This window comes from Camelus bactrianus, chromosome 6 (assembly GCF_048773025.1).
Source record: "Camelus bactrianus isolate YW-2024 breed Bactrian camel chromosome 6, ASM4877302v1, whole genome shotgun sequence".
Classification (NCBI taxonomy): Eukaryota; Metazoa; Chordata; class Mammalia; order Artiodactyla; family Camelidae; genus Camelus; species Camelus bactrianus.
This window is the reverse complement of record NC_133544.1, coordinates 29,606,471-29,628,166: the sequence shown is the minus strand read 5'-3', so window position 1 is coordinate 29,628,166 and position 21,696 is coordinate 29,606,471. Positions and strand designations below refer to the sequence as shown.

General features: G+C 44.1%; 1 protein-coding gene across 13 annotated transcripts in view; it reads left to right on the top strand.

The window, feature by feature from the left end:
* Positions 1 to 21,696, top strand: part of RAD51B (RAD51 paralog B) — a 696,422-nt gene that overhangs the window by 458,963 nt on the left and 215,763 nt on the right. For all 13 annotated transcript variants that reach the window (XR_012507483.1, XR_012507481.1, XR_012507482.1 and 10 more), the window contains one exon: positions 1,801 to 1,904. Coding sequence is in view for 10 of the 13 variants with exons in the window: in XM_074365347.1 (XP_074221448.1) it covers positions 1,801 to 1,904 (104 nt within the window). In the remaining 3 variants the exon portion in view is untranslated. The remainder of the gene's footprint in view (positions 1 to 1,800; positions 1,905 to 21,696) is intronic.

The window sequence follows — 21,696 nt, the reverse complement described above, 5'->3', positions numbered from 1 at the left end:
GGGGGAAGCTTTATCAACTGCTGACGAGAGATGAAGGAGAATGGGGACAGAGAAGTCAGAAGGGTGCGGAACCGTCCACGGGGAGAGCTTAGAGAAATGCGGCCAGAGACAGATGCAGATGCAGATCACAACGTGCCCAGATCGCCTTGTTCAGCAGTTAGTGTTTTATCCTCAAGCACAAGGACTGCCAAAGGATTTTCAGTAAGGGAGCGGGATGATCAGATCAGCACAGTCTAGATTCTTTGTTTTCAAATTAATTTGTGTGTGTTTTGAATTGTGTGCATGATGAACCAAGGTCACCCTAAATTTCCTTCTTTCCTACCCTGAGTTCTCCCTCATTCTGAAATCCTCAGGCTTGTTGAGGCCCCCGTTGTTGATTCTATCTAATTCATTTCCATGCCTGCTTGAACCAGAGAAAATAGATCCTTGTTTTTTCTAACCCATGGGTTCCCAACCTCGGCACTGTAATGCCCGGGGCTGGATTCTTTGTTGTGGGGGCTATCCTGTGCATCAGAGGGTGTTTAGCAACATCACTGGCCTCTGCCCTCTGGATACCACAGCGCTCCCTTAGACGCTGCCAGCAAAATCACCTCCAACCTAGAACCACTGAACCACATTCATCTGTGACTGTATTTGAGCCCAGGAGCTTAAGGCCATGCAGAATTGAGAGACCACCCTGAGAGATGTCTGGCCCAGAAAAGAGGACCAGTTCCTATTCCATACGGAGAGGGTGAAAAATCAGATGATGCCGTGAGCAGGCAACAAATGAGAAACTCAAGGCCTCATTTTGTTTTAGCTGATTCAATGGATTTCAGCCTCTCTGTATTTAGTTTCTCCATTGGAAAGAGGTGGCATCTTTCCATCTCTTTCCAATATATATAAGGATATAAGGCAAACTAAAAGCCCCACTGTATCCCCTTACACTAGGCCTCCTCCCATGGCTGAGGCCAAAGTAGGCACAGGAGTTTGGAAGAGACCTCGGGATGTGCCGGCTATGATAGTAGGGGGCTGGCTTCTAAGTGGCTGGACTTGCAAGCCTGCCTCTAACGAGCAAGAAGAGGAGGAGCACAGGGATGTCTCCTCCTGGTGATGTCAGGGTGGATCACTGCAGCTCAGAAGGTGTAAGATAGTAGCTGAAATGCAACTTGGTGTAGACCAGAAGCTCAGATAGTTTACTTCACATCCTCCCCCTTATAGGAAAGTCTTAGAAGGTAAAAGAATGTTGCTCTGGGATAAGAATGTCTAATACAGATTAGATAGGAAATGGTGAGATCTTCCAGATTCCTCTTCTGGGTGTGTGTATGTGCCAGGGTTAGAAAGGCATAGGAATTTTATATACATATGCTACCATTTCTATATTGATAAGGAAAATCGAATTAAGACTCTTATCAAGCTGAAAGTCTTACAACTCTATTAAACTAAGACTGTTTCATAACTGGCTCTTATTCTATATAGTAGCATTGTGCCTTTCTGCCATGCATCTTGAATGGCTTGATTTATTATTAGCAATGGCTCCAAGCTGCCTTGCAATGCAATGTCTCATTGATATATAACTCTGTTATCTTTGGGCCCAGAGGTGGTCACTTTCCCCGAGGCTGAAGGAAACTCATGCTGCTTTCTTTTTTAAGTCTCATATTCCTTAACCCCCACCTCCTTCTTCTCTAATTCATCAAATTCTGTGTAGTGAACCAGTCTGCCAGGTACTGTCTGAGCAATGAGCAGTGAATGGACTTTTGTTTGTGTGAAACACCGTGTGAGAGAGGGTGTCCGTAATCATGGTTTTGCCCTGTTTCATTTCAGGCACTTCTGGGTCCAGTTGTGTGACAGCTGCACTAGGAAACACCTGGAGTCACTGTGTGAACACCCGGCTGATTCTCCAGGACCTTGGTTCAGAGCGAAGACAGGTGAGGGCTTGGACAATGTTCTCTGGCTGTCAAGGTCAGAGGGCAAGATGTACCAGCAAACTGAGTGTTCATCTTCTGAAAGATGGCCACGCTGTCTGTCCTGGGCCAACACTGTCAATGGGTGGGTAAAGAAACCGGCATCCCTGCCTGCCTCAGTAGTGGTTATTATAACGTGGGGAGACAAGTCACATAGAGGAGAGAAAATATAAAAATAGACCCCAGAGAGTTAGCTTGCCCCCTGATATTTGCCAATAGATTGTAAGTGACCATAGTCCACACCTCTAGGGATCTCAAACTCTCTACCTCTAAAGGGTGAATGAATGATCATTTAACCTTAGCTGGTATTTGTTGAGGGCTAGATAATTTGTGTATAAATCAAATAAGGATGATGCCTTTTTTTGAGGTTAGTTTGTTTTGAAATCCTCAGGTCACACAGATCCTGCTAAGTGAATAAACTATTCCTCAGATCTGGGTACTTATGCATTAACTCATAAACCGGTGGTTCAGAGTACTGAATGATGCCAGAGATTATCCAAAAGGATCATGACTCTTTCTGAGCTCTCTATCTACACTTTATATCCCAGACTCAAGTGAGACTCGCCCCCTCCTTTCATCCAGAAAGGTTAGAAAGGTTACTTTCTACATCTTTCTTAGTCTTCCCTTCCATTCCAAAGAAAGGAACAGCACAGTCTGACCCCTTTGGTAAAATGTTTCATAATTAGGAAGTTTATTTTTCTCTGATGTCTAACTTCACATTTACTGTGCTGTGTGGACCAGGTTCCATCACGACCTCTCCTGTAAGAAGAAGACAGGATGTTTATTCTGATTTGTTAGATGAGGCTGAATTCAGAACCCAGATTTGCCCATCTTGCTAAATACATCACAAATCCAAGTTGTTAATTAGAGAGGCATGAAATATCACCCTGGTGGTCTTTCGGAGAAGGTGGTGGGAAGTGAGTTGTTGCCCATTGCCTGCATTAGGTAAACTGGCTCTTTTTCAAGGACTCAGGAATCATCAAAAACAGACATGAACCTTTGCCTGTTCCAGACATAACTTTCTGAGTGCACTTGGTTACAGACCAGAGGATTCTTAGTTTGCTTGGGACTATGTAAATAACATTCCAGCTTGATGATTGAGTCAGCCATGTTCTGAGAGGATGGAGCTGCTTGTTTTCCTTTAGGGAAACATTCTTGAGTTCTCAGGCCCTGGCGTGCTCATTACCTCAGTGGTACCTTTTCCCCGGTGATTCAAGTATCGTGGGTTCTAAACCCATTACTTCTCTTTCGGTGGAATGCATCCAAAAATGTTCCTGAGGAACTGAATGACCTTTGGTTTGTACCCTAAGTTAGAAAGCATGTTAAATAAGCCCTGTTTGTAGCTGCAAGGGAGATAATTAAGGATTGTCGAGCACTACTACCTAAACTCTAATTTGGGGAAGCAAAACTCCTTGTGAATTCAGTCATTGTCATGGATCCTTAACCCCACTCCTTGAAAACTTGTAGTTAAGCTCTGTATTAGATTTTAGGTGGCACACACTGATTTTATGATTCAGCTTATTATGTACGGCGTCATGGATTCCAGGTTCCCAGACCCTCATCTTACTAATTCTAGTTAGCAATTATTAGGAAATAAAGAAGTTAGAGCCACATTTTTCTTTTTCTTTTGTTTTAATCAATTAACCAGTCCTTTCCATTTTGTCAGTGTCAACAGGAAGTGTGGCTGGTATGACCAATGCTATTATTTTGTATCTCCTTGGTGACTGGAGGCTTTTGGTGGCTTTGGGTTCTTGGCTGATAAGGTCAAATGCAGGCCACTGGTCACGAGAAGAACCAAGAGCAAAGCATGGATAGATCAGTGACAGTCTATCAACTCATATCCTATTAGATGGGTCAGTGATGTTATCTTAATCTACAAAGGACAGCTTGTTACTATCATTACCAATCAATCAAGAGCAGCGTTAAATGCCATTGAATTGTGTTTTCAAACAATAATTAGAAATTAAAGTAAAATATGACCAGTGGCCAACCAATTAATCTATAGAAATTTAATTAAGTACTCTATAGAAAGGTGCTTGCCTCTTGGACCGGTTGTTAAATTTGTGGCCTAATAACCAGGATAAAGTTTGATATAGAAAACACGTCTCTATCTGATGACCTTATCTCACCGTAGCAGAGGGTGCCTAGTGATTCACTGAGCCCTTCCTGTGGTCTTGCTTCATGACCAAGTACAGAAGCCATATGAAGAGAAACCTTTTCTGGGATCTGTGCAAAGAACAATACTTTAAAGCTAGCTTTTAAGGTAATTGCACCGATGAATACTTCCTTTTAACACAATTTAGAGGAAAAACTTGCCTGGATCATTCTGGGGTAATAACGCAGACCCATGGAACACCAGCCACTTGGAGAATATACCAGGATGGGGTTTTTTTTGTTTGTTTGTTTGTTTTTCCTTAATGCACAGGCAGAGGCCACTGCACCAAAAGATCAAGGTTATGGACTAAGGATTACGTTTTATCCCCTTTCTGTGACATTGAGCTCTACACCAGGGCTCTTGGATGTGAGGCTTAGTCTGAGACCACAGGGCTGGAAGGGGGTCAGGTCAAGCTGAGCAGATCTGCGAGCCGATTAACCCAAGAGCTGAATTGTATGGTCCAAGGCAAGGAGTCCTCCCTGGGTGATTATTTTCTTTACACCCTGGAAACTTTGTAAAATTATATAACCAAGAAAGAAATCTCCTTATCAGGGCACAAGCCAAGTTAATTCTCTTGTTTATTCTGCATCAGTGTTTGCAAAAACCCTCTTAAGAAGCTGGGAAACATTTTCTTTTGGACTAATTTAGCTTTTTTTTTCCATTTGACTTTTATTTACTCTTTTCCTCCTCTGCTTCAATCCTGCCCCACCCTTTTTGCAGCAGTTATTATTCTTACCAAGGACATATCTTAGAGTAGAGTTAAAATGGCTTCTATTATGTGTTTTGCTTTTAGTTTTTAATCATCAAATATGTCTTTGGGCTCACCACATGCATGGCGTGCATGCAAATAAGCAGAAGACACAGTTCCTGCCTTCAGGGCTCTTCTGGTCTAAGGATGGGAGGTGAACCCAAATGCAGTGTGTGAATTAAAGAACAAACAAATATTAAGGTATTGTCACAGGCAGCGTTTGATTTGTGATCTCATAGGTGGTTGAAACAGTTACTACTTTGAAGCCAGAGGAAGGTAAACTCATCAGAGGCGCAGTTGCCTTTTCAGGAGAAGATGAGACTGGAGTATCACTTTAAATCAGTGTCTTTCAGGCCTGGCTGCACTCCCCCCTCACAAGAGGAGCAGTTACAAAATACCAACACCAGGGCCCCCTCCCCCAACCAAGTAAACCCAAATCCCTGCTGGTGGGGCCAGGCAGTAGTGTTTATTTTATTTGTAAACTGCCCCCAGTGATTCTACTGTGCAATCAAGGTTGAAAACCTCTGCCTCAAATAGATCAAACTAGGTGAGGGAGAGAGCAAAGGGAAGATGTGGGGGTGAGGACAAACAGCAGAAGAAGAGAAACAGGGGGGCAAGTCATGTGGTCAGAAGACGCAGGCTGGCTTTGCCTTCTAACAAGAGCAGGGGTGTGTGTGCACGCATTCATTCGACGAACATTTACGTAATCACCTCCTCTCTGCAAGTTACCGTGTAAGATGCTAGAGATTCAGAACATGAGTAGGTTGATGGCCTGTGGTTGTTCACAGTCCACTTGGGGAAATAGGTAGTCATGTGAACAGTACATGCTGTACCAGCATCTCACATCCCTCAAGCGTAGAGGAGACGGGGCAGGGGGGTGGGGATGTTGCTGCAGAGGGATTCTGTGGTGGTCAATGAGGCAGCAACGACACTGGCTGAGGACTCCCCTGGGGAAGCTCTCACAGTGACCAGGTGCCTTGTAACATGGGACTGGAAAACTTAGAATGAGGGTGTTTATACTTGAAAGAATGGTGAAAAACTTGATGAAATATTCATACTGTTTCTCATCAAATCCTCCTGAAGTCAGTTCGTACAAACCACATGTGGGATTATATAAAATTTTAAGTGCCCTGGAAGGAGTAATGAAGTAAATTAATCCCAACTAAGCTTCACACCCCCTAGATGAAATAAATATTATGACTCTCTTACTTCAACAAATTGGAAAGAGGTGACGTTTTCATATAAGAGGTTTATTTAAATGGACCTTATAATAATAATTTCATCTTCTATTTAGAAGGCACCCTGCAGTTACAGAACACTTTGGAGGAAGAGCCTAAAGTACCCAGTAAATTGTTGACAAGACCAAGACCGATTGCTCAAGCTCTTGATTCTTACTTGAATTCTTAGGCTTTTCTCAAAGCCCCAGGTTGTTTTGCATCTTGGAAGTATTTAGTGTTTCCTTTCTAGCGACATGACTCTTCTCTGAGTGTCTGTTTTGTATTTTAAAAGCCTCAACCACCATCACCACGAAGACTTCTAACACCACCGCCCTCATCAGCCCCTCTTCTCTCAGACTTGCCCACAGTTGAACCCAGCCCTCCTCTCTAGTCTTGCGAGTGTGAGCCCCTTCAAGGCTGTGATCAAGTCTTATCTGTGCATCCTCAGAGGCAAGGAAAATGCTGGGCACTTACACATTCAATGCATTTATTTTGAAAAAGAGAAAGAAAAAAGAAACATTAGTTCCTTGCATCTGCATGTGAACCCAGTCTTGAGAAAGAAGGACATACCTCTTACTTAGAATCCTTCTCCCCCATAGGAATTGAGTTGTGCAGTGTGAAAGTTCCTTCAAAGTACTAGGAATTGTCAGTTTAAAAGGTCGGCATCAAACCCTGTAATTCAAGCAGATACTTAACATAGAAATACTCTAAGAATCCTGAATATGGGAATACCTTTTTGCAGAACTGGCCTGCTGGGAGTGGTGGGGGAGTGGGAGCCAGGCTTCCCTTGAAATCCTAGTTGGAATTCCTTTATGTAAGCAAGCCAGAGGCCTCCACACAGACCCAGGCGGAGTGAGGGAGGGGTCCTGCCGCTGCCTGCAGGGACCCGGCAGCTTGGGGACTTAGGCCGATGGGGAAGGATAAGAAATCTTTGTTGCTATCTTCCACAAGTCTCAAGTTCTCCTCTCTGTGGTTGGAAAGGCTTAATGAAGGACTGAATAACTAAAGAAAAGACGATAAATCTTTTCTCCCAGATAAGTTGAAGGGCAGATTTGGGGCAAGAATGTTAGACATGTCTCCATATGCACCCCAACAAAGACGGACATGGGAGGCCATGTTTTACCTGATGGAAGTCATAGTTTTATGCTCCCCTCTACCTTTGTAAAATGGCCCCACGTCGTGGTGTTTGTCCTCTTCTTTTCTACCCCAGCTCATCTGCTTTTCTTAGGCAAAGAGATTTTTTTGTTGTTTGTGTGTGTGTGTGACTGGATCCTGCCAGAGGAGAAGTTTGGCTGTGCTGCAGGGGTGGGAGAAATTTCTTTTTAAGCATAAATATCTGCAGAAATAGCAAAGGGAACAGAGACTCCCAGCCAAGTACATTGCCTTGGGTATAAACGTTCCCTCCCTTTTCAGAGCTGCTCAAGTGTGAAATCTAACCCGCTGCCCCGCTCTTTCATCGGAAGTGCTCTACCAGGTATTGAGAGACTGGGAAAATGTAGAAAAGGGGAGCCCAGAATGGAGACTTTTAAAAGGATTCTTTTTTCAGGTCACCAGGCAAATGTATTAAAATCTGAGGAAACCCTACCTGAAAGTACACAGAACAGCAAATGAACACAGCGAGCTAGGACTCACAGATCATCAAGACAGGCTCGGACTGAGAAAGGGCAACTCACAGACCCAAGTGCACACTTCCTGTTTCTGCCTTCGTATTTGAAATAAGAATATTAATATCTTCCCCACCACTTACCAAAAAACCCCCAAACACCGTGGGGCTCCTTTTGAAAAAGGTCAAGGTGCTCCCCCAAATCACCACTTCTGAATGGGCTCAAGCAGAGAAAACTTTCCCTTGAAGATGTTCCATTGGAAACTGATGATTAAAAATGCATGGCCATCACTGCTCCAGTGCTGCTGATGGGGGAGCCCCTTTTAGATGCTTTGGCTGCGATAGACCATGTACCTCCGCTGGGAGAGAGAGAGAGTGAGAGGACACGTTTTCCTAGGAGATTTTCAGCCACATGAGGTCAATAAAAGTTCAAATAAAAATCAAACCAAAACAAGGGCTGGGGAACCTCCATGGGGTTTTAAATGTCATTTTTTTTTTTAATCAAGTAAAGTTGTAAAACTGATTGTTTTACTATCATTTCAAAAAGGAAAAGGTAATTTAATACCATAAAGTAAAAAGGATATATCCATGAATAAAGAATATTTATTTTTGAATACATTTGTTTTTATGGAAGACTTGGTACTTGTCCCTATTTCTCTCTTTGAGGATCTTAGCCTCTGACCATCAGGGGCTGGATGGTGGTCCACTCACGGAGAGTTCAGGTGACTTCCCCTGTAACAAACCACTCATTTCACCAGTATTTTATCACCTCCATCATTCTCCTCCACCTCTGACTAGTTTTATTTTTACAGACTGTCTGGTACCAAACCCCCTTATACAGTGACCCACTCAGTTAACCAGGGCAAATACATGGATGAGAGATTTCTAGAGAAATCTCAGCTGTTGCAGGAAGTAGAAGAAACACAGGGCTTTGGAACCAAACTGAAGACTTCACTGTTGGGCGAGGGAAACGACATAGGAAATCCAAGTACAAGAGCTCTTGAACAAGGCACTGACCTGGGAGTCAGGGACACTGAAATTTATTTGGCTCATTTGAAAAATGAAGGTTGGACAGGATGTTGTGTTTTAGCCTTGGTTAGTTAGCTAGGAGTGAGAAGAAAATGAGGCAATATCTTTGGTTAGAAAAAGCAAAGGGGAGGGAAAGATTCAACATGTACATAAACTATGAACTGATTTACAAGCAAACCAGCACTTCCATTAGGACAAACGCATTTAGAATCAGTGTCCTGTCTGAGAGGTCCTCTGGGGATCGTCTTTTCCAGTGATTTGTCAACTGCAGTGGACTTAAGAATCACAGGTGTTTGTTAACAATGAAGATTCCCAGGTCCTGCCCCCAACCACCGGGCAGGGAGGGCAAGCACTTCCGCTGATTCCTACAGGAGTGGTCACTCTATTCTAGCCCCTTCGTTCCGGGGTGAGCAGTTGAGGGTGACTTAGTCAGGGTCACACAACTAGCACACAATAGAAATGGAATTGGAATTAAATTCTCCCAATTTCTGATCTGTTGCTCTTTTCACTTTACTTCGCTGACTTTTAGTAGGAAAATTCTAGGCCAAAAAGTCCCCAACCCAGTCAAATTACTAGGTTTGCAGGAGATGCGATATTTATATTCCCTCTGACTTTCTGTGGTTCATAAAAAGGTTCTACAGAACTCTGCAGAAAAATATTTTTAAAAGGCACCAACTCACCCCACATTGCAATGAATTACCAGATAAAAGTCAGCATTTTAAATTCTTGGACCCAGACATGTGAATAAGTGACTTTTTCCAAGCTGAACTTCACCATGAGCCTGGACTTCCCAGTCAAATGGCTTACAGACGGCATCCTGCACACAGGGCTGACTCCTCTGCCCCGCTCCTGCAAAGGGTTAGTTGTGTTCCTGGACAGTCACCCTTAAATCTTCAACTGCCTGTTGCCTATTTTCATAGACTAAGGGTGTGATGGTTTGGGAAAACTGGAATTCTCTGATGTTTTGTTTGTCCGGTCATCTCAGCATGGGTGAAGCTTTGTGGTTATCATATTTTTTAGTCTTTGCTTCTTTATTTTGAAAAGTCAGAGTGGGACAGAGAGAGGAAAGGATGCAGGAGGTAGCTCTTGTGGGGACCTGTTTCCTGCCATCCTGGGGTCCCATTGTTTGGTAGCAAAAACCATCCTTTCTCCCCCTCAGTGCTCCAGGCAACACTAATTGAAGGCCTTTTTAATTTCCAGGAATGGAAGGGAGTTAGTCTTTATCGAGTACCTACCTTTGTGGGTATTATATTTGATAATTCCAGGTGCATTTTTTCCATTAACCCCCACAACAACTCTTGAGCATAGATCTCGCCATCTACTTTTTAACAAATAGGAAAACTGGGCTACGAGGATAAATAACGTGTATCGTATCGCAGCAGTGGTATTGAGATTTGAAACCAAGTTTGTGTAACTCTAGAGCTTAAGTGTTTTTTCACTTTGTTTTTGGCTCTACCATGTTCTCTGAGATGTAGGAATTTATTTTTCATTTAGGAATAAAATGAGGTACTGGAAAACAAAGCCTCGACTTAGTGATGATTCTTTTTGCTTGCAATGAATGGTCCTTATTATCTTTTGGGGTTTTTTTTTTTTTTTTCCTTATTCTAGAACGTTGTCTCTGATTTTTCCCCAGGGATGGCTGGATCTAGAATGTCATTTAGCTTACCTCCAAAGCTTACTGAGCTACGTGTTAGGACAGCACCTCCCACTCTGGCGCAGGGGCATCAGGAAGGAAATGATGAGTGGCTGCTTGCTTTTTTTCTCTTGCTCTTGCCATTATTTGCCTCGTGACTCCTGACACAGGACTGACTCAGAATGCTCCTTGCCCCATTTGTGTGCACGATTTGAAACACACAGCTTGTCGCACATGGGACGTACTCAGGTCCAAGCTGGAGAATGTGTGGTCTCGTTGCTGTTGCTGGGGCCGAATGCCTGCCCCAGGTAGTGCACTGCCTGGGGTCTGCTCCGGCTGTGAGGGTCACAGCGTGGTGCATTGCTGGTTTACGTTTCAGCCTAATTGGGGCAGTGCAGGGCCTGGGCCTCCAGGCCCTTCCAAAATCTTAATGGCTTATGAAATTAGGTGTAGGGGCCTGGGAAGCAGACAGACACAGCATTTACATGATGGAGGTGTGAGGGAAAATGAATCAAATATGTCTCTAGCATTCAGTTTCAATGTACGTAAGTCTTCTTATGTTACCATAACATTTTATGATACACTAAACATTATCCAATGCGTGATTGGTTGTCAACTGCAATAAAACTCATTGAGCTGTCCTGATTTCTGCTGCTCTAAATAATTTAGAATTCTCAGTTACCATAGAGTTGACATACTTGCTCCTTCCTTCCCTCAACGCTCCTCTTACCTTGCTGCTCCTCTCTCCACACCCACCCGTCTGGTCACCTCCCCTGAATTTTTAAATCAGTCACTGGCTCCTGGCAACTGCCTTACAGTTCAAACGCTTGAAGCAGAGATTTTTCCACAGAGGGTCTCTTTCTGAAAATTTCCTTTCTTGGCTTGGCAGAGCTTAAGAGTTCTGGCATCTAGGACAAAGAACATGTGTGCCTGAGTCTTGGACCCTTGTTTTATTGTTACCAAAGGGCCTGTGATTTGGAGAACACCTTTGGAGAGCCAAGCTACAGTGAGTGGCTCTACCCACTGCCTATTTTCTGAAGCCTTGACCCAGAATTAGCAGTGAGAGACTGAGAAGGGATTATGAGCCATGACTCTAACAGAATTCTCTGAGTGTCAAGCCTCCAGAAAGAGGTACGTCATTATAAACCTTTAAACGTTAGAACTGAGGCATCTGGTATATCTGGGAAAGATTGAGCACAAATTGCCCAAAGCCCCCAAGGCCCTGGCTTTCTGGTTGCTTTGCTCTGTCTACCCAACTATTTATTCCATTTATTGAGAGTTTCCTTTGTGCCAGTTACTCTGCTGCGTGCTTTGTGGGCATTTTCTTGTTCAAGCCTCACAACTACCCAATGAGAAAGATATTACTGGGTACTCTTTAAAGATGAATGGGTTGAGGTTTACAAAGCTTTTAAAAACTGCTCTGAATCACACGGCCTCTAAGGGCTCCCCTCCATACACATACACTCCCCTACATCCCTTGGTTCTTTTTTTTTTCCCATTATAGTATTTTTTATTCTTGACTGGCAGTCTGAAATACTTCACAATAAAAAATATATTTAAAGGAAAAAGAGTTTAGCCTCTATCCTGTCCTGGAGAGCTGGGGGAGGGGTGAAGACCATGTTCTTTCTACTGCTACTCCTAGCTCCTGTTCCTAAACCCAGGCCCATCCTCAAGCTGAGGCCTTGAATTCTGACTGAAGTTCTGAGGACAGTGGAGACCTGCACCCCAGATCACTGTGCTAGTTGTCCACTGTGCTAGTTGTCCCCTATGTCCAATCTCCCTCTCCTACTCAGTAATGGAACCCTGATTTTTATCAGAATTTAATTCCCAGAGAATAGAGACTACATTTCCCAGGATCCTTTGCAGCTGTATGTGGTCATGTGTCTAAGTTCTGGCCAATGGGCTTTAAGTGGTTGTGTCCTTGCCACACCCAGGAAATGCCCTCCAGTGGAAGGGTAGCTCTCTTCTCCTACCCTTCTTCCTAACACCTGCGGGACTGCAAACTTGATAGCTGGAGCCTCGGCAGATGCAGGGGCAGAGGGACCTGACAGACACTGTGGCACAGCCATGCTAACCCAGGACTGTCTAGTGCAGATTCTTTATTGGAGAGGGAGGAGAATGCTGTTTCTCTCGTTTAGGCTACTGGGCCCTTCTGACAGATACACATCTTTCGGTTCTTAACCATTAACCTATACTGAGCCCCATGTTAACATAAGATTATTCATGTGTGCTGCTTGGAATTAACTGCAGGACTTTTCTCCATTCAGCCACTGTGGTGTGGCCACCTTCAGTGGTTGTACTAGAAAGGATGCTCCCTTCAAAGAGTGGGTGAGTCATTGCCTCGAGAGAGCTTTGTCTATCTCTGTTAAATAGTCATTAGTTATTTCCTATAACCATGTGGCTCTGGGTGGCAGCAGAACACCCTTGAGGAAGAATGAGCTCCACAGGACATGGTCCTCTGAATCTTGCCATCCAGTCATGCCTTTGCCATCCAGTCTAGCCCTTTCTCCGCTTCCAAGTTCTGGCCTTTCCAGCCAGTGTCTTTTCCACATTCTGGTTTGGCTTCAGTGTTCTGCCATGTATCATTAAAGCAGAAAGAGAGAGTCTCTGTGGAGTCTTGCCCACAGTGGGGACAGATCTGTGCCCACCTGTTTGTGGTCTCCTCCAGTGAGAACCTGCAGGGCCAAGAGGTACAGTGGGGAGGTGTTCCTTCTCTCATGGATGACACAGAATGACATAGAAGCAGTATCTGCCTCTTTACTCTTTCCCTGCAAAGTCACTTTCCCCACAGAGTAGTCAGTTCCATGGTCTGCCTTTAAATCCTTTCTGAGTTGTCAGTGATTCTCTAAAAGTATTGTCCCAGCACCTAATCAGGATTCAGTCACTGTCTAGTAAAATGAAGAAACTCTTGGCAGTTCTGTGTTCTCTTACAGGTGCCTCCTTAAAACACAAGTTCAGTGGATCCAACATGGCCTCTACCCCTTCAACAGCCATTCTTATTTATACCAAGCTATTCTCTCTTGTTTGTAGCTGTTCACACCGTTTTCTTTCCAGGCATACTGCCCTGTACCGGCCATGCATTGCAGTGTTCAGCTTTTCTGTGTGACTGATCTCTGTTTTCTCCTTGTGACTCCACTCTGGCACCAGCCTTACCTTTTAATACCCCTCTCTCTCCCTTTCTCATTTAGATCTCACTCTGAGATCCCTGTGATTGCTTCTGCAAAGAGTGTGTCAGCATTTGATTGTCCTATCGCCTTGAGAAGGCTAGTTCTTCTCAAGAGCCAGCCTATAGCCTATCACACAGCAGACATTTCTACCAAAGGCTTCATTTGTCTTTGGGACCCCTGTGCCTAGGGGTCTCATTATGTGTTGTGGTTGTCCAAAGGCCAAGAATTTTCAAAGAAAACCCACTGAGACAAGTTGGCTGAGCGACTGCCATAGCATCTGTGAAATCTTGGTCACTTTTTTCCTCTTCTAAAAAAATCTTATATTTGTCCTCAGTGAAGAAACGAGATACATTACAGTTTAAAATCTTTAGCAGTATATCTTCTAGAGACTGTAATTGTAATAATAGTCCTTTGTGTGTGCTCTAACCATGGACGTGGATCCTATTATAGCTTGCTATTTTTATCTAGACTAGACCATTAGGTTTTCTTTGTGTTTGACCCTCCCTTTTCCTTCCATCCTTCCCTCCCTCCCTCCATCCCTCCCTCCCTCCTCTTTTACTACCTTCAGATCTTTGCTGGGTAGATACGTGTGCCAAATGCTGGGAATGTGAAGTCAAATAAAGCCTGATTTCCTGCCCTGAAGACCTGTGCTAGCAGAAGGGAAACACATAGTAGAGGGTGACAGACATAAATACACACAGGAAGGAATGGAGGAAACTGCAACAGAGGACAGTGTGGGCATCAGTGCTGGACGGGTCAGAACTCTCGGCAGGGAGGGTGTGGTCAGGGAAGGATTCAGAGGGAGGGTATCATATTTAAGGTAAGACTTGAAAGGCGTATCAGTACTTGCCAGGTAGTTGCTGAGGAAGCTATATGAACAAAGACTCCGAGATGGGAGGTGCAAATGGTCCTTCTTTAGTGATACTGGGGAGGGCATGTGGGAAATGGGGCCCGTATATAAAGATAAAATAAGGGCAGGTAGGGCAAATGAGACTTGACCCTGAAGGCTCTGAGGAGCCCCACTGAGAGACTTCCAGTAGGGCGGCGACAAGAAAGGAGTTCATCATACAGATTTGGAAGAATTTGAAATAAGATGCAAAGAAGTGAGGGCCTGAAACGAAGCAGTCACCATTGAGATGGAGAAGAAAGAAGAGAGATGAGATGGTCAGGAGGCAGGAACAAGAGCATTTAAGTGCAGACACTGGATCTGGAAAGAGGTTAGAAGGAGGGGTAGTTTCTGATGTAAGTAAGTGAGTAGGTGAGGTTATGCGTCACTGAATGGGTTAGGACCGGAGAGCAAGCAGGCCTGGGAGGGAGACAAGAGCTGGCCTCGCTCAGGACACGCACGGTTCCCTGCTTCTGTGACAGCCCAGCTGCCTCCCTCTTCCCCCAAGGACTGGATGACAATGACTGCCATCAGGAATTAGCTTGGAGACCAGAAGGGATTTCCTAGAATTGTGCAGAATCTGAGTCAAAGTGTTCTCCCCCGACCCGGCCCCCATCATTGCTTCCGGCCCGGCATTCCCTCCTTCTCTGCCCTCAGTGCCATTTCTTTTTTTTAGAACCCCGGCTTCCATAAGGAGACAGTCGTCATCAGAATGTGTGGGAAATGGCATTGGTAACACCTGCCAGGGAAAGTGAGCGAAACTACTCACAGTCAAGCCCCTGAGCTCAGGGAGGAGAGGGCCTATGGATCCTGTGTCTCCCTCTCCGGTGAATTCTGGCCACCTTCAAGTCCAGGGGTGTGGAATCAGTAGCTGATTTGGAGAACTACCAGTTTAGGCTTCAACATTTGTTTTTTTGTTTTGTTTTGTTTTTTTAAAAAAAGAAAGACACCTGCGTGCCAGGTGGGAATCAGGAATCCCTGCTTCAATGGGCTTTGCCAGTCAACGGCTTTGTTGCTCTCCAACCCGCTCCCTGCCTTTCCACCGATCCGCTTGGTACCACAGGGAACTCACCACGTGAGCTGCATTTCCCAGGCTCCCTTTCCATTGATTCTGCTAAGTTTGGGGCCCTTGGGGGAGGATGAAGAGCAGATGTATGTGAGAAGCTGTGTATTTCTGCCTCCCTCTCTCTGCTTCCAGGGGTGCCTCAGGCAGTAACACCAGTTCCTCCTCCATGATCCCTTTGTGGTCCCAGCTGCACGAAGAGCTGGAGCTGGGCAGCTCCCTCCTGTGGGCTCTAGTAACAGCACCTCTTCCTTTGTTCCTCCAGCCCTAGGGATTGTGGTGTCTTCTTACTGGTGCTGGTCTCTGGGTTATCTCGCTGTCCCCTGTTTTCCTTTCAGCTCTTCCAACACGTTTGTTACTAGTTTCCAACATTAAGTTCTCTCTCTTAAACTTCCCGGGGTGAGTCCTGTTTTTCTGATGGACCTTGACTGACGTGGTCTGCGTAAGCCCTCAGATTGTTACTTGGTTAATATGAAACCCCAGATATTCTCCACTGGCCCTGTTTCCTAAAGGACTTCTCTGTCTACCATGATTCTCCAGCCCTGAGAGTTGGGTTCCTGGACTGGGCTGTCTTGGAGGGCAAACATTTTGTGCAGTACTTCCTGAATGGCATGAGAAAAGGAGCTCTCTTGGCCCAGTCCCCTTCCTGTGGGATTTTCCAAAACTTTCCAGATGTATCTAAGCTCAGGAAACATTTTAATGGCTGGAAATAATGCCTCGTGGGGCTTGGAGGTTTGAAACCAACTGAACCTTCTCTGAAAGAGGTGTGTTGAAATATTTCAGGGTCTGTATACACACATCCAGACCTTGCCCCTCCCTTGCTGAAAGAGTGGCAGGCTCCCTTCCTTTAATGGGTTCACGTCGTGGAAGAGGAATTGGCATCCTCTGAATGCGCTGATGCCATCGAACAGAGGAGCAGCTCTGAAGGCCAAAATTCTCTCCAGGAGGGACAGGATGGTTAAGTGATTAACTGTGTATTTGGATTCTAATTGAGATTCCACGTTAGATTTTGCAAGGAGAATCCTATAATCCATTTCTATGGCCAATAATAATGGCTGTAAAATTGATCTAAATCATAATCAATCTTTTCTAAGGCCATTGTCACCGACTTACTGAATTGGAGCATTCTGAGATTCTTATGAGGACAGGCATCATTCAACTGCAGATTGAACTGAAGATTACTGTTGTATTAAAGCATTCATCAAAGAAAAATAGAAGTAGGGGAGCTGTACTTGTGTGCCTCCCCAGATCCTTCAGTCTTGGACCAAGAAGTAGAGTAATCATTTGTAGTCTGGGGGTGCAAACCCCTAGACATTGCTAAGAGGCTCTTACATGCTCCACCACTACAGGGAATGGCTGAAACTCCATCCTTTGGAATGTTTCTGAGTCCGACCCCATATTGATTCATCTGGGCTGTGTCCAGGAAGTTCCCAAATTCTCTAACACAGTAACCACTAACTGGGATACTCGTGCGGTTATTTGATGACGCACAGAACTTTATAGCCCTCGGGGTCAGGTATATGTTTTATATTAGAAGGGCGGGATTTTAATGAAAAGGAAGCAGGTGGTGTGCACTAATATGACTATGGTTTCTGGTGCCTCTGAAATGTCCAGCATTGTGTGGTATTGTTCCTTCTTCCTTCTAACCAAGTTTCTTCCATTAGCCAACAAGGGAGCTGATGGAATGAATAGCAGCCCCAGAAATAGTATGGGAGAACTTTTCCATTTGAATGCATCAAAAAGCTAGGATAATTTTTTTTCTCACAGCAATTAAAATTAATTCATGGATCCTAGCATATAACATATTATATAAGCCCACTGTCTTCATCTCTAGAGACCTAGAAAAAAGATTCTCCACTGTTAAAAAAAAAAAAGACAGTGACATTTTAGAATTAAGTTCTAGCTTTGTCTCTAATTAGATGTGATCTTGGGCAAATGATCCTGAGTCATAGGATCATACTTTTCTATAAAATAGATCTAGAAAAAGCAGCAACGCCATGCTATACCTCATTTACTATTTGGACAATGGGAATATTCTTCATTATTTATGGTAGGACTTGCCACCCTGTTTGTTTGTGCTAAACCATGGGATACAACCCTAGCACTCTGTTCACTTATTTATTTGGCTGATGACTTCCTCTTGTGATATTTCTTGACCAGTGATCAGAGGAATACCTCTTGGAATCCACCAGCATCAATGGTTAAAAATTCAGATTCCTAGGCCCTCCCAGACAAAATCAGCAGCACTGGGGGTAGGCCTAGAAATCTGCGTTTTTATACATTGCCCAGATGATTCTTAGGTACACGGGAACCTAAGAACGACTGCCAGCTGACAGCACATGGTGTTCCCTGTGGTGTGAATGACTTTCACTCTCTTTACCCGTTGCATCCAATCTGCAGGGTCTTAGCTCTGGGCCTACCACTGACTGGATGATTTGGTCACACTTTTTCATCTCTCTAGGGCCATTTTCTTGTTTATAAAATGTGGGGGCTGGAATTTAAATCTCTAAAGAATTCTTCAATTCTAACAGTCTGTCACGGTAGTTCTCTAGTGACTTGTAAGAGTTCCTGAATCGACCTTAACAAATCCTATTTCTTGGGTGCCTACTATGTGCTGGCCCCATTGTGCAACTTTGACATATGCTTCATTTATTCTTTACAGTAACCTGTGACATTAGTACTGTCATTATTCACACTTGACACTTAGGAAACTGAGGCTTGGAGAAGTGAAGTAACTTGGCCAAGTCTACTGAGTTAACTAGTGGAGCTGCAGTGGAGTGGGGTTAAACTGGGGTCATAAACACATTAATAATTGCCTGGGTTGCTCTGCCCCCGAGGCTTCGAAGAGCCTGGGGCTTGTCCAGTGTGCTCTCATTCACCCTGTGTTCCACTGTCCCAGCAAAGGAGCCTGGTTTTGGTTTCCTTAGATGTTTACTTGGCCTCTTGCTTAAACGTTTGCCTTTCCTACTCAATTACAGTGAAAGGACCCTCCCCCCCCCCCCAAAGAAATCCCAAGGCTGGAAACATTTTGTTTCCTACAAAAAGAATATCTTGCAGCCAGCTCTGTGGTCGAAAGTATTTTTCCTGTGGTCTAGGGATGGGTTGGATCCCATCTCTTCTTGGCCAGTGTCTGAGAACTTAGCCTGTGGCTTCCCATCACGTCAGCACACAGTACGCTGTGTTTTTTAAATGAGTGTCTAGTGATGTTGAGTGTGTGCAGAGTGGACGGATAGGTCTGTTTGGGTGTATAAGAATGTGTACATGTACCTCTGGCCTTTCCAGGGCAGAGAGAACCTACGAGTGGTTTTCCACATGCTGCACATATCAACATAGCTTTTAAGTTTTCATCACTCACACGACAACCAAACAAATTCAGATGCTGACGAAATGAGAGGAGAGTGATATGTGAGCCTTATGTGGATTTGCAAGTAATCAGAAAGCCGAGGGAATCTGAGATTTTAACCTGTCACATTTCTTTCCATTTTCAAATATTCAAAGCCAAGATACGGGGTTGGTTTTATTAGATGGCAGGGTGGTCTAATAGTGATGGCAGAAAACGGGAATTCTAAGGTCTGCCTCCAGCCTGGCCACTTGCAGAGTTCAGGACACTGACCTTTGCCCAGCCTTACATAAGTTACGTCTTCTCACGGACTGCATTTTCCTGTCTGAAAACATAAATTAAAAAAAAAAAAAAAGACGTATGCTTCAAAAAACAAAAGCTCTTCTAGTGAGAGATGCATTCTGAACATTCCAACAGAATTCACAGATAAGAAGTGTTCCTAGTGTGAGGTGCATTTTCTTTACTCATAATTTAGGTACTTTCAGTAAGACTGCAGTGTGTGGTGGTGGTGCCTAGAGCTTCCTAGCCTTACTTCCATTGCTCATGCTGTGTGACCCACTTGGAAGGCCCTCCACGTGAAGAAATCTTACTTTTCCTTTATGCTGTTGCCTGAATGATACCATTTCGTTACATGCTTCTCACCACCCATGAAAAAGTAGCTCTCTGGCTCCCCACTGCTCGTGGTTTTAGGTGCTGCTTCCCTGCCACATTTAGGTGTTCAGCTAAAGTAGAAGGCAGGGCTGACTCACTCCTGAAAGTCCCAGCATAGTGCAGTGCAGAGCAGATGCTCACCATGTATTTGTTGACTTAAATGAAATAAACCTCTCCAAAGATGACAAGCTCCTATTAGTAACCTCAGAATTCTCCTGTATAAGTCTTCTATGTAGCTTTCCATCTGGGGACATTTTTAGACCTCAACACATCATGGCATCCAGGGAGAGAAGTTGTAGCTGCTGGATTTGGGGGCACCATTTGAAGAAACAAGCAAATCCCAATCAGTGGTAGAAGGAGTTATGAATCCTTTCATTTTTACATTTTAGGGGGAAAAGATGCTAGGGAAGATTTGAAAGGCAATCTATTGGAGTAGAAATGAAGCCATCCTGAGTACTTCATTTTAGAGGGGCAGGGATTGACATAGAGGTATACCCCAGGCCCAGATTCAGCATTAGTGGCATTGGCTACAGGGCTGTACCTTCCCTGGGATGCAGGAACTGGCCCATCCAAGTCAGCCCGTGGGAAAGGATGGCCTCAGAGAGATCAGGGTTCACCAGGGGGAAAAGCTGGCATTTGCTCCATTTCGTCACATAAAGCAGTGGAGCTATTCTCACGGTAGGGTTTGGGGTGGGGTTGGGGTAGTGGTGGTGATTTAGTAAACCAGTTTTCCGATGACAAGGATGTTTCTGTTTTTACCCCTTAACACTGAGACAACAACCCAAAAAACAGATCCCGCAGTACATTGAAATGCCAAGGCTAAATGAACTGGTGGAACTTTGTGGCTTTGGCTCTTGGCTTACAGGCGTATCCATGCATTAGGGCCATGGCTTGGCAGTAGACAAAGCAGCTATGTGGGTCCTTAGGGAGCTCTCTGGCTCTGTGGCTTTCTTTGATATGTAGTTGAACTTTGGCAAATTTTTCCTCTCAAGTCTCTGTTTATGAGGTTCAGAGGTAGGCAGAGACTCTCATGGAGCCCAAAGACGACAGCAAATTAGAACTGCAGGATGTCCCCCCACATTCACACTCTGCGTTCAGGCTAAAGAGCTGGCCCACCAGGCTTACAACAAAGGGACAAGTGATGGAAAGAGACCGCTGAATTCTCTTCCCAGCTCCACACAGCTCCAAACCTGTAAGCTTGTCTAGACCTCTTAAATTTTCTTTCTTTCAAAGTGAAAAGATCTCTTACTTGTCAAAGGAGCAGTAAGGTCACCGGTTTTCTGGTTTCCGACGTAGTCATGCTTCACAAAAACAGCTGACATTTACCAAGTGCTTAACCATTGACCATGATACATGTTTTTATCCATTAAATCATCACTTCTTTGCAAGGAAGGTACTATTATGCCCATTTTCCAGATGAGGGAACTAAGACAAAGAGGTTAAGTCATTGACTAGTTGTTGTTGTTCTTAATTATTCTTCACTAAGTTAAGGTACAACTCTGCAGATGTATCTTAAAATCAGCTGGCTTTCCTGTATCCCTACCTCCTTGGTATCACTGGGCCAGAGATAATAAAATTATTGGAATTAGTATAGTTAGCATTCTTTTTTCTAAATTGAAGTTTAGTTGATTTACAATATTGTGTTACTTTCGGGTGTACAGAAAAGTGATTTGGTTATATATATGCATATACATCTGTATTCTTTTTAAAAAGTCTTTTCCACTATTGTTTATTATAAGATATTGAATATAGTTCCCTGTGCTATACAATAACTCCGTGTCACTTATTAGTTAGCATTCTTAATTGCTGACTCACCATAAATTATAAGTAGGCATTGGCCATTTTCAAGTTATATCGTTCTTATATTGAGAAACCTAGAATTAAGACTTCCAAAGTCTTGAACAGGTATATAGAAAGTGGTTGATTTGGTGAACAAGTGGGATTACCCATTCTACTGAACCCATACAGTAAAGGGAGAACAAATGTGGTGTTGAGCTAAGAAGAGTTTAAGAAATTGGAGGCAGGGATTTTGCTCAAGTACCAAGATCAAGCCAGTGGACTCCGAGGAGCTGCACAGTGAGGCTGTACACTGTGGTCTGCATATAGGTGATGGCTGTGCACCTCTTTCCTACTCATTTCTGTAGGAAAGAGCCTTTGTGGGGTAGCCTTTATGTTTTCTCTAGCTGCCCCAGGAAATGCTGATGATAACATTAATAGCTGCCATTTTTGTAAGAGGCATATGATAAGACCTATACAAATATTAT